This window comes from Nannospalax galili, unplaced genomic scaffold (genome assembly GCF_000622305.1).
Source record: "Nannospalax galili isolate Female #2095 unplaced genomic scaffold, S.galili_v1.0 scaffold1205, whole genome shotgun sequence".
Taxonomy (NCBI): Eukaryota; Metazoa; Chordata; class Mammalia; order Rodentia; family Spalacidae; genus Nannospalax; species Nannospalax galili.
Genome location: NW_008354017.1, coordinates 1,108,742 through 1,122,801, shown reverse-complemented (window position 1 = coordinate 1,122,801; position 14,060 = coordinate 1,108,742). Strand labels below are relative to the sequence as shown.

At 37.6% G+C, this 14,060-nt stretch overlaps 1 protein-coding gene across 1 annotated transcript in view; it reads left to right on the top strand.

Moving 5' to 3' along the window:
• Mmp16 (matrix metallopeptidase 16) overlaps positions 1–14,060 on the top strand; it is a 316,715-nt gene that overhangs the window by 256,440 nt on the left and 46,215 nt on the right. Inside the window, exon 7 of the mRNA XM_008851106.3 lies at positions 10,413–10,551. Coding sequence (XP_008849328.1) covers positions 10,413–10,551 — 139 coding nt within the window. The remainder of the gene's footprint in view (positions 1–10,412; positions 10,552–14,060) is intronic.

Genomic DNA, 14,060 nt, shown 5'->3' with positions numbered 1-14,060 from the left:
AGTATGAAAAGGCAGACACTAGGACGTTTTCAGGGCCAAAGGTATTATAGTAATCTTGGAGGCAGTTACCAATACCCATCCAGCATTTCTCATCTATAGTTCCTTCTTGGGGGAACCAAGGGCAAATTTCCCCAATATATTCAAGAAATCTCTTTGAATCTTTCTTTTTAACCCTACTTCCCCATGTCTTGAGAGAATCTTTAAGACATTTTATGAATACATCTTCCTTACTGAATTCTTGTCCCATGATTAATTCCTACCGTATCATCGCCGTGAAGAAATCTCCCTCGAATCTGTATCACAGCTGGGTAAGGCTGCAGTGATCCTTATGCGAGCTGGTGCTTAACCTTCCTCAGGCCACAGTGGCTCAGTGCCGTCCGGGTCCACCCATATGATCAGGGGATCCTGGGGGCTTCGAGCCCCACGTTCTGGACACCAGTTGCCCCGGCCAGCAGGGTGGGAGATGGAGACTCGAACTCCCAGGGACCTGGAATGATGGGACAAGAGACACAAAGAATGACAGCAAGACAAAGAACTATGATCAAGCTGCCAAAGTTTATTTTTCCACGGGGATTCTTATACAGGCTGAAGCAGGAAGTTAGCTGGGGAAGAGGGAGGGAAGGTGTTGTCTCAACAGGTTAATGAATGTCCCTTAAGATGAGGGGACCTAGTGCCAAGGTCTGGTTGCAGGCTAAGGAAATTGGTGGTTGCTCAGGCTTATCTTGAGTCATCGGAAAGGTTGCTTATCTTAGGGGGCAGGGAGGACTGATCAGCAAGTTCTCTGGAGGCTGCTTGCCCTGGGGGGAAGGGAGGGCTACCAGTCAGCATGGTCTCCAACATTATGGAAGGAAACTTCTCTGGTGACAGTTATAAAATGCATTAATATATGAGTATAATAATAAATCATTAAGTGTTAATTTAATACAATAACTATTTAGTAGAAAACTAGTATTAGGTTCTCCCCTATGTTTTGTGATCTGTCTAGCCTCAGGTTCCAGTGATGGGGATGGGATCCATCCTAGGAAGTGAACCTTAAATCCAATTAAGGAGTTGTTGGTTACTCCTACAATATTTGTGCCACTAATACACCAGTGGGCATATCTTGTGAGGGCAGTTGTTGTAGTTTACAGTATTCACAGGTGGGTAATTGATGATTATTTTTTCCTTCTAGTAGCATGTGTAGCACCTTCCAGCACTATGAACATTAGCCAGTGGAAATGAGGCTCTGAAATTAGCACCAGCTTGATTTCTCCTTGTTTTTTCTACAGCTCATGTATATAGTATCAGCAATAGGGACTTACCACTCAGTTCTGTTTGGTAACCAAGAGCAGTGATAATGACCGGTATTATTTGAGGATCTATGAATCCCTGGTCAGCAGCTAGAGAGAGAGTTCAGAATGGTATTACTTTTGTAAGGCATATCCACCATGCAAGGGCACAAACTTTTGCAATGAGATAGGCTATGCAAGGGCACATCGTCCTTATAGTTTTCTTTTTGTTCTCCAAGCTATAATCTAATATTTTCTTTCCTAGTATGGAAAAGAAATATATCTACCTCAATATGTATGACTTCATTCTCTTTCTTTAAACAATATAGTGTCCTTTATAGTTCCCTATACAAGCAGTCAACAACAGTTTAGTATGAAACTGAGTAAACTTATTTGTATTGTATCACAATAATTAATTATATGTTTCCAATCTACATATAATATGATTAAAGACAGCATATACTTATTCAGTTTCATGGTGTAAAACATATTTTTCTAGGTGGCTGGAGAGATGGCTTAGCCATGAAGAACATTTGTTGCTCTTAGAGAGGACCTAGGTTTGATGTCCAGCAACCATATGACAGCTAATAACCATCTATAATTCTAGTGTCATGGGACTCCAACACCTCCTTCTGACAACTTTGGGCATTGCATGACAGGGATGCATTGACATACATACAGGCAATACACTCATACACATAAAATAAGAATAATAAATAAAATTAATATATATGTATATTACGTATTTGTCTTAGGCAAAGCAGGAGACTCTCTGTGAGTTTGAGGTCAGTTTGGTCTATACAACAAATTCTCGTCAGCCAGACCTACAGAGTGAGACTTTATCTCAAGCTCCTCCCATGTGGACAATAGCATTATTTATGGCAGCATATTAAATAGCTAATAAATGAACATTTGATTAATTTCCATCTAATTGTTAAATAGTATTCGTCAACACAAGAATTTATAAACACTTTATCTTTTATGGACTATCTAGTGCCTATATGTTTCCAGATATTTTTAGTAAGTACACATTTTTAATATATTTTAAGAAAATTTCCAAAATTATAAAGAACATCTGAAAACTCTACATTTACCAGTTGGTGTTCTATCTGTGACTCTGTGTGTGTTTGTGTGTGTGTGGTGCATATGTAAATTCAAGCATTAAAAAAGTATATTTACATCTAAATTCATTAACTATATCAATATAGATGCAGGATTTTTCCTATCCTCTTTTACACAGAAGACAGCATATTTTGCTACCAGATTCCATATCCAATAATGTATTCTCAAAGTCTAATTCTGCTGCATGATTGGATGTTGTGTTTGACTGCATTATGCTTGTTGTTCAATGGTGAGGTAGACTGCTTGAGAAGGCAAGGCAGGTAAAAGAACCAGTCCACAGTGTGTGCTAGCAGATGTGGTGATGTTGATTTTCACAGGTGTTCTGCTATTTTGCACCCCAACCAGGAATAAATGAGAGACACTTTTTTTTTTCTACAGACCATAACATCAAAGCTATTGGATAAGAAAGACATACTATCACAGAACACTTTCAGCTTATATTTCACTACTTATAAGACAGGTTGTATATATTTTCCTCTGAGTTTAGAACTGTCCTTTTTTTGCATATTCTGTAAGATTTTTATTGATTTTCAAGCTTTATTTCTTTAAAGAGTATTTTTAATACCTAATTGATGCATTATGATCTGAGATAGGTGTATTTTCTCCTTGCTTGTCATAGACCTTTCCTTCACTCATGGCATTTTCTGTTCGTGACAGAAAGTTGCTTTTCATTTAGCCATATTACATGAAAAACAAAGCAATATTTTCAAGAAACAGAGTGTTTTTAAGAAAAGTAAAACTACAGGTTGATTTTAAAACCAAAAATCTAAATTTCCTCAGTTGTTTCATTTTACTTCTGGTTATTTGGAGAAATGATAGCCTTTATCACTTTTTCAACAGAATTTGATAATGAATGCCTAAATTTGAACGATTTAGAAAGACTACTTTTAGAAAAAAAATCTTTTTCAGACAGGGTTCTTCCTGTAGTCACAGCTGGCCTGGAACTCACATAGAAAACAGGCTGGCCTGGATCGCATGGAGATCTACCTGAGTTTGACTCAGAGTGCTGGGATGAAAGGCATGCTCCACTAAGCCCAATTTAAACATTTATCTTAAATATCTTAAAGATCATTTAACCTTAAAGAATTTAAACACTCATCTTAAACATCTTAAAAATAAATTAATTTAACCTATAATTATTATTGGATATGATATATTTTAACTTCAAGAATTTCAGTGATTATGGACATGAATAGGAAACTTTTTTTGTCTTGTTTTGTTTTGTTTATTGACAGGGTCTCCCTAGTCCAGGCCCACCTGGAAGTCACTATGTGGACCAGACTGACCTCAAAATAACAGAGATCTACCTGCCTCTGCCTACAGAGGACTGGGATTAAAGGCTGGCACCACTACACCTGTTATAACAATACATATTAATCTTATTTAGACCCCCTCCTCTCTCTGCACCCCCAATAGCCCCACACAAGATTTCAAGCATTTTGTCATAGTATATGGTGAATTTTAAACTACTAACATAATAAAATTCATAAGAAATTCTGATTATTCACTTCCCTTGTACTTTTAAAATAAATACAGGAAATGAGTCAGCTTAATAGTGAAATTTTTGACTAATTAAGGACACTTGATACAGAGCACACATCCCGTTTCCCTAACTCAAATAGTGGGCACCAGCCACTTTATCCTGAAATTCCCATTGCATTCTTCTTGCCCCTTAAAAGAACAAAAGGACTAGTCTGGATAAACATTGGACAATGCTTAAACATGAGTGTTCATTGCTGAGGCCCACTTCCCAACCGATGACCATAGTTACTTTTGCATTGCTGCCTCTAAACTCAGCCACTTGTAGAGTCTATATCCAAGTGTGGTCCAAGCTGTGGCATGTATTCATGGTACCTCAGACAGTTCTTTATGGGAATTCATATACACTGCATTATTTCCTTTGCTTTTTAAATGTTCCTGTAAATTATTGTTCTGCTTATTGTGTATACAGCTTCACTTTTCACCACCTTTCCATACCTGATTTCACTTTCCGCACATCATAAGCCTCCAAGAGCAACACAAATCTGCATTTGCACATGTATGTTTTTTTACTGTCCCTTCACAACTAATGAGATCTCTTTATCAGACTATCATCTTAACAAGTAAATTTGACAGATTTAGTAAAAAAAGTCACCTTGTTTTGAACAATCACAGACTTATGCACTATTTATCCTACTGATTTGGTGAAAAATTATCTGTTAATTAAACATTTGGCTCCTACAGTATATGAAGTTATTCTGTGACTTTTCCAGGGTAGAGGTAAACAAATGTCTATTACCAAATAGGGCACCAATAACTGAATACTACTACTACTACTACTAATAATAATAATAATTTCATCTAAATCTCTCTTAGTGAACCAATGTTTATTGGGGTTATTTATTGGAGCATTGGTGAGGGATTATTTACAGAAGCAAGAGAAATTTACAGGCAATTGTATCACCCCAAATCTTACCCCACAGTGAGTGACAACTTACAAAACCTGCATCCCTAAACCCCCTGAAAATTCTGCAGGGTGCTTCACGGAAGACTTACATCTCCCTGCCACCACTTTCTCCTCAGCAATGTTTGCTGCTGACAGAACCTCAGGGAGGCACTTCATGAGTCTTGTATGTTTCATAAACTTCCCGGGTCTTATGAGACTTTCTTTTCCCTTTAGGATAGAATGTTTTGATTTAGAGGAAATAGCTATACAACGCAATTCTTAATACTAATGATTTAGTGATAAGCAAAATTACACATTGTTCATGTCATTGTAGAGCACATAGCATAGTGGAGCAGGAGAACATTATTAAGTCACATACACACACATACACATGTGTACACACACACACACATACTATGCAGGTATGCATATATGATAAAAGATTGCCTAGGTAACATGAAATAGAAATATTGCTATGAAATAGAATAATAAAGTTTCTGTAGGTGGTTATAACAAAATGTCATGTTATGTATTTTATAAATGACAGAAACATCTTTCTCACAGTTCTGTCTCTAGTAAGGACTCTTTCTGCATACATAGTACTTTCTGTGTCCTTACACAGTAGAAAGGACAGGGAGTGCTCTGAGGCCTGCTTGTAAAGGGAAGAATCCCATTCTTAAAGTCTACACACTCATGAGTTAATCACTCCCCAAAAGACATATCTCTTTAGAGGTTAAGATTTTAGCACCTGAATTGGAGGAAGGCCACATAGGCCTTTTTGTGGAAATGATATTTCTACTGAGAATTAAGGAGGATTCTGGCTCATCTAAACAAGACTGTGAAAAAGGGAAGGGAAGGAAGATTCATAATAGAGTGACGTTTGTGTAAGAAGTCTTGAAGAAGGAAAGAACTTTAGTACTTTACTATCAAGAAATAGGAAGGAAGGCTGGGAGTGGTGGTGCTTGCCCTTTATCCCAGCATTGGGAGGCAGAGACAGATGACGCTCTGTGAATTTGAGGCCAGGCTTGTCTCCATAGCCAGTTCCAGGCCAGCCAGTACTACTTGGGGAAATTGTTTTGAGAGAGAGAGAGAGAGAGAGAGAGAGAGAGAGAGAGAGAGAGAGAGAGAAGGAAAGAAAGAGATACAGACAGAGGGAGGGAAAGAATGAAGGAGAGAAAGAAAGGAATGAAGGAAAGGAAGCAGAAGAGGAAGAAAAGGAGGAAGAGAAAGAAGAAGGCTGAGGAAGGAGGGTGGGAGGGAGGGAAAAAGGAAGGAGGGAAGGAGGGAGGGAAGGAAGGAAGGAAGGAGGAAGGAAGGAAGAAGGAGGGAGGGATGGAGGGAGGAAGGAAGGAGAGAAGGAGGAAGGAGTGAAGAAGGAAGAATGAAGGAAGGAAGGAAGAAGGAAGGAAGGAGGAAGGAGGGAGGGAGGAAGGAAGGAAGGAAGGAAGGAAGGAAGGAAGGAAGGAAGGAAGGAAAAAGGAAGGATAAAAGGAAGGGAGCCAGGCCCAGTGTTGCAGGCTTGTATTACTAGCTACTCCAGAAAATGAGATGAGTCTAAGGAATGCCTGAGCTACAGAACCAGTTCAAGCCCAGCCTGGACAACTTAGAGAGACTATGGCTCAAAATAAAAGATAAAAATAGTAGTGGAAAACTTGTTTGGAAGCTGATGTAATTTGGTCATTGTGAGCAAAAGAGGGGCTGTAGGGAGATGTGTCTCAAATTCAGGGAGGGACTGGAGTTTGGACTTCATTCTGAATGCAGAAGATGGAAGATCAGAGATACTGGGTTGGCATCACAATCATCTCAGCTCAGACCATGATGGTGGCAACACTGATGGTTAGAAATACAGAAACTTCAGATGCTCTTTCAGAAACCAGAAGGCAGAGTTGCCTGGTCTACCTAGGAAGGGCTCATAGAAGAGAGCTCAAAGATGAATGAGAACTGGCAAAGCTCAGTTTGGAACATGTTGCTAGATAAATAAATAAATCTATCAAAAGAGAAGCAAAAGCTAATCAAGTCTACTGATTGTTTTTGCTGTTTCTGCTGCTGCTAGAGTCCTGAAAATAGCACCCTTCACTGGTTATGAGAGGATGTACCATATCTATCATCTCTTCTTTTCATGTCCACACATCAGGAGGATCCTTTCCTACAGAGTTGTTAGCTAACACATGCCTGGCATAAGCCAGAATTTTGAGGGAAATAAAAGTAACCTAATATATAATGTTTATTATTACTCGTATGTACACTGTATGAAATTCAGGAGACTTATTTCTATGAACAAAATGACCTTTCTGGGACCCATGCTGTAGAGAATGATAAGTTGGTATATAAATCTATAAATGTTTATATCTGAAGTGAAATATCGTCTAAGAAGGAGTCTAATTTTGTCATTTAAAATTATTGTTTATTTTCATAAGCTAACTACAGATATACTGGTTCTATGATGCTAATATACCCCATCTCCTCCTATACACTTTCTTAGGGCTACACTTTTGTTGGCTTAGTTAGTAAGTTAGTGATTTAGTTAGTTAAGCTAGATTTTTAAGTCCAGAATCAATACACAGGGAGCAGATTTAGAATCTGTTAGAGGTCACTTTTCTTTCCCTTCACATCTATTATTAGAGCAGAACTTCCATTGTTTGAAATAATGAAAATGTATTTTTCCTTCATAGTTTAAAGATTTAAATAGCATATAAGTATTGAAATATAATATGTGGCATGTGAATATTCAGGTAGAATTTATTGTATTCTATAACTCCTACACAGCTTTTCTTTCTTGGCCATAGCAAAGAATCTTAGATTTGTTTTTAAACCTTTGATTTCTAAAAGAGTTATTTTTACTTTACTCTTTCCTCCATAAGTTTTTTTCTTTCAAATATATTCATTAAACAACCTCTGTGGGCAAGGTACTTTTCTGGAAATGGAGAATCATAAATGAACAAAACACACACAGACACCACTGCCATTGTGAAGACAGAATACATAAGAAACAAGTAAAACAAGTATTGTCTAACACTGTGACAGATTCAACAAAAGAAAATAAAGCTGGGAAGAGGTGGGGGAAAACTGACTAGCAGATATGTGGGGGTGGAATGAGGGACTTCAGTTTAGACAATGTTACACTGATACAGAAAATTTGTATAGAGCCTAAATATCATCATACATCTTTCCTTTCTCTAAGAATTATTTTCAAGCCTCATTTCTAAACTGTTAATCTATGGTGAGAATCAAGGGAGTTGGCATCCTCCATCAGAGAATAGTTTCTCAATGATATGTATGTTCCTTTCTGCTCAGGCTTCTGACAACAAGACATAAGCATGAATTCCTGCATGATTCTGTGCTTACTTCTAATTTTTGCAAATTGGCTGTGGATTTTGAGACAGAACTCCCATTTCTATCTCCAGACCGCAAAGATTCACTGGCTCTGTGTCCTGATATGGGAACAGTGTGGCAATGGGAAACACATCTGGTGAAAGCTGGAGAAGAGTCCAGTGATCTTCAATTGTTTTTTCCTCATTCTTCAGTTAGAGCTTATGTGTGTGTGTATTTCATTGTTCAAAAATTAATCATGGCCATTGATTTATTTGTTAGAATTCAGAATTGTTTAGTCATTTGTGTTTATTGGTTTGGAATAAAGATTAAATATATTTTTAAAATCTTTGAATTTGTGTGCCTATATGTCTCAGTAGTCTTCTGTGTTTAGTACAGTAATCACACTGAGATTAAGTTATGAATTTGTTGTTAAGTCAAGGACTAATATCTTGACCAAGGTATTAGGAAACAGAAGAACAGGATATGAACTCAGGCCCAGTAATGAAGTTATTGTTCTTCTTCTCCATAACAGGGATTCATAGAGAAGGCCCATAATAACTAGAACAAGGAGCAATGGGATAGAGCCATAATTGTCATATACATTACACAAAATAATCCTGAGTAGATTTGTTCAGTACATCAGTAAATCCTACAAAGTATAGTGACGTCAACTTATACTCAACCAGAAATTTGAGAAGCTGACCAACAAATCATTCATGGATATCTAAGTTGAGAGATGAGAGAAGAGGGCAGAGAATTGCAAACAAAATAAACATGTAAGAGATACTTATTAAAGATATGATTTCAAATGAAATAGTTTATATTAATATGTATGAGCATTTGAAATGTAATGAAATTTGAAATAAAGTAAAATGTTCCTGGGTTAAAAATAATATTTTAGGGGGCTGGAGTGATACAGACAATACACTCATACACATAAAATTAAAAAAATAATAATAATATTTTAGAGGCTAGAGAGACAGCTCAGCAGTTAAAGGAACTGGCTGCTCTTGCAGAGGACCCAGGTTCAGTTCCCAGAACCCACATGGCAGCTAGCAACTACCCATAACACCAGTTCTGGGGGATTTGTTGCCCTCTTCTGGCCTCTGTGGGAATTGCACAACATGGGTACACATACATGTATGTAGGCAATACATACATACAATAAAATACTAAGTAAAATATTTTTAAATAATAATAATTTATTAAATATGCCTGCTTTTTCTAACATCAAAGAATATTGAATAACTTGATTCTGAAATATTCAATAGGAAACTATTCAGGGTCATCAGATAAAGCATTTTGGTATATTTTTGTTTCATTTTGAATATTTCTTCAATAGTAGTGATGTATGTCAAAATACATTAGGTTCAGCTGAGTTTTGTGGTGCATGTCTTTAATCTCAGCACTCAGGAGGTAGAGGCAGGTGAATCTCTGAAATTGTGGCCAGCCTGGTTTACATAGTAAAATCCAGGCCATTTGGGGCTACAAAGGCCACTGTCTCAAAAAGAAACAAAACACAAAGCAAAAAAAAATAATAAATAAAAATAAAATACATTATGTTCAGTTTAATTAGTAATTCACCAACTTCATAAACACCTGCAAGGCAAGTCATGTGTTATTCTCCAGAGATAAGAATAGACAGGCCACCTGTGTTATTGAAGGAGGTAAAGGAACCTGTGAGAGCAGGTAGGGGAGAAAATTAACCCAATGGTGATTTTTCTTTTTCCAAGATAAATTTGCTTCTTTAGAGCTACCATTACTGACCAATCCAAGACACATTAGATGGTCAAGTTCTCTATTTATCATTAAACAAGGCAATAGCATGACATAGGCATCCTGAGAGGTATGATCTTTCTGTTCAGTCCTCAGTATCTGAGGCATGATGATATACATAGCTAAAAACGTTCTTGTGCATATAGAAGGTATGCAATCACTACCACCTACTGTACTACCACACACACACACACACACACACACACACACACACACAAGTCAGGAGCTTATCTGAGTTGTTTCTGTTTTTCTGACTAGAAAGTTTTAGGGATAATATAAAATGAAAACTTTGAGTATTTTGACAGTTTTTAATCTCACTCTAAGGGTTAGGAAGTCAGGAATTTACTTAAACTGGTTTACTAAAAAGTGTTAGCTTTTCCTCAAATAGTGTTGATAAAAGAGGCCTATAAGGATATTAGCTTAACTTTAATCTGTCCGGTCCAGGATTGTGTGGCCAATGCTGTCCAGGCCTGAAGGACCACTGAGTGATGCTTTTGTTTACTTTGTAGGACCAGTGGTTTTGGCGAGTCAGAAACAACAGGGTGATGGATGGCTACCCCATGCAAATTACCTACTTCTGGCGCGGCTTGCCTCCCAGTATCGATGCAGTTTATGAAAACAGTGATGGAAATTTTGTCTTCTTTAAAGGTAAGGATGTTTTCTCTTTCTGACTTTGTTATATTTTTATCAATTTGTTCAGTGCCCTGTAGCGTATGTAATGCTGAATAAATAAAGCTTATTTAGATTACATAGTAGATGGATTTCATGAAACACACTATGTTACATAGAAATATATGTGAAATAAAATAAGAATAATTTTCAAAAATCTAATTTTTGCTTTCATTTGCAATATTCTCATGTATAAGTCAAGTTTGGAGACATTTTGTACTATAGGAAATTTTAGATTTGGATTGAAATTGAATATAGTGAAAAAAAAATAAGGGCACAAGAAGGGACAATAGTCACACCTGTCATCTCAGGTACTAAGAAGCAGAGGCTGAGTAAGAAGAATGACTTGAACCCAGGACTTTAAGACTACCTGAGGGTCATAGCAAAACATGTCAAAAAAGGAAGTATTTAAATAGCCAATGCTTAGTTAACTATTTGTTTCTATGGTATTTGTTTCTAGAGTAATTGCAGTTGCTTCCTGCTCTGTATAATGAATTCATTTTCATATGTAATCTTTGAAACTTTATTGAATTTTTATCAGTTTATATCAATAATTTCCAGTAAACTAAGAAATTAATCCCAAGAGCAAGAGAAGCTTATGAGTAGAAAAATTCACCTGCTATCGGTATCCTAAAATAGATTCTTATTTATTTGAGTGATGAATGTTTATCTCACCAGTGCTACTTACTACCTAGCATGCAAAAGTGAAATTACTTCATAAAGTGAACTATTCATCTATCCTTAAACATTGATATTGTTAAACATGAAACCTGGGGAAAATATAGATATGAGACAGACTGTGCTAGAGTATTGTGGGCACTGTGAGGACTCATCTAAGCTGAAGTTCAGAACTGAAGTTGAAAGGAACACAACTGATATGTGATCTAATGATTGAGAAGGCTAGAAATAAGTTTAATAGAGTCTGAGGGAAAGAAAAGGAAACCTTAGCTATGAAAAAGCAGTTATTCTCAGGGGGGAATAGATTTTGAGGTAACAAATAGTGTAATGAAAACATGGTTTTCGGGAAAATCAGTTCATCTTTTAAGTGTGGTTTAAATTACCTATATAATAAAGTGCATGCTTATTTGGAAAAAGTGGTACTAAGTTATAAGATTCTGTATATTCTGGGCAACTTTCTTGCCTCAATTTACTAATCTGGAAATGGGATTTATAGCAATCACCATCTTGAAATTATTTGGAGAGATAAATTGCTACTACATATAAAGTACTGGTATATTTATTTTTTTCCAGTGAATGCCAGCTCTGGCTACTGCTGCTAAGATTACTGTTAATAATATTGTTCCCTGCCTTTTTTATGAGTGTAACTATATAATACAGATATCACACTACTGTGAACAAAGCAAAAATTCATCTGTTACCTTGGTAAGGATAATGGAATTCCTGGTTGACTTGTTATTCTCGTTCATATGTTAATAAAGGATGCAGAAATCGTCTTAGAAGGAAGCATGAGGACAGTCTTACTAGATGTTGAGAGAAAATCAGCATAGAATGAAGGTTAGCAAGCAGTCATGGTAACCAAGCATCCACATACTAGAAAGGGGGTGAGGGTAGCTTCAGAGAAAAACAGTGAGAAAGTCCACAGTGCTTGAGAAAGGATGTCCAGGCTTTGCCCAGTGTCCAAGTGAAAAAAGAATTTTTTTCTTAGAAGGTAAGGTTTTCTGATTTACTCAGAAACCAGACCACAGTGCTACATAATAAAAGTTCTGCTAGGGAAAGAATGGGGGAGGGATTTCTGGGAAAGATAATGGAAATGTCTCATTAAGGAGGCAATTATTCCTCACAATAACGGTGTGGTTTTAGGTGAAACAGCCTCCTGACTAGTGAGTGGTCTCTTGGCTTGGTGACCATCTAGCTTTACTCTCCCCCCCCCTGCCTCTTTTTTAAAATTGAACTTTTTGTTTATTTTATACAAAATATCTCAAACAATCTTAATCATCTTTATAGCCCTGCCCCCACCAGCACCCTCCCATAGTCCCCTCCCTGGAGCCCAAATAATCTGTCATCCTTATTAAGGCCCAGTGTGTCAAGTTAGTGTCCCCAGATGTTGCACAGTACAAGTCTATCCACTGAGGTCTACTCAGCCTGTCTTAGAGTCTCTTGTATTAAGAAGTAATCAGTTAGCAGAAATCAGTTGCCAATATTTCTTCAGCTAAGATTGGGGTCTGCTGTTCATTTTCCCAGTTTTATGCAGGGTTTTTGTCTGTCTGAGTTTGCATGGGACTTTGTAACTCGAGAGAGTAGACAATCCTATGAAATGTTCTGTATTGGGGCAGATCAGAACAGCGTGTTTTTCCACAAAGGCCAGAGGTAGTGTTAGGGTCCGTGACTCGGTGGGTCTCTTGTGGAGAACAAATGCACGAGTATGGAGATGCAAAGATCAAGCAGAGACTTATTAAACCAGCTAGCTGGGGCCGACCGTCCTTCCAGGACACGCAGGTCTGGTTAGAGCGATCGACCCTGAGGCAATTTTAGGTAAAGATTATATAGGCTCCCACAACCGTTACACAAAAGCCCGTGTTTATACAGCCAATAGTTTCAAAGCAAGCATTTCACAAACCAATAACTTTAAAACAAGAAAAATGTTACAACTCCCTTCAGGTGTCTCAATCGGGGAGAGATGGGTGGTATTGGCCTGGCACAACTCTTTCCTGTTATCTTGTGTAAGCAGACATGTCTACGTGACATGACACAGATCAGGTCAGGCTCCGGGGGGGAGGGCTGTAGCGCTTGCCCCTATCTCTGGATGCCTGTGTCTCCAGTTGAGTTAATTGGTTACAAGCAGTAAATTTAAACAAGTAAATTCAGGTAGTAAATTCAGACAAGCAGTATATTCAAACAAGCAGTAAATTCCTCTTTCTCTAACAACAGGACATTTTTTTCTAGGTCAGACTGAGGAATCTTCCTCAGCAGTATCTAAGGCTTGGTATTTCTGGCGAAGGACCAAGAGATGGACAGTATCGATTTTTTCCTGATCAGCCGTTAGTAGCCTATTTATTATGCAGGGACCAATTGTGACCAATAGCAGCAGGATGATTAGAGGTCCTGCGACAGCCAAGAGGAGGGTTGTTAACCAAGGAGATTGGTTGAACCAAGATTTAAACCATCCTTGACTGTTCTCTCATTCTAATTTTCTTTTCTCCAACCCTTCTCTTATTTTGGCCATGTTGTCCTTTATTAGCCCTGAATGGTCCCTATAAAAACAACATTCCTCTTTCAGGGCAACACATAGCCCTCCTTGCTGTAAGAACAAGAGGTCTAACCCTCTTCGGTTTTGTAAAGTTACTTCTGCTAATGATCCAATAGAGTCCTGAAGCTTAGATATGGACTCTTCTATTCTCTGAAGATCCAGGTCTAAGCTAGTGCATAAAGAGTTGTATTGATCTCGCCCCTGTATTAATGCAGTGGTCCCTGTGCCCACCCCCGCAGCAACACCTGTACTGACTAAAGTCGCAAGGGTTAAGGCTATA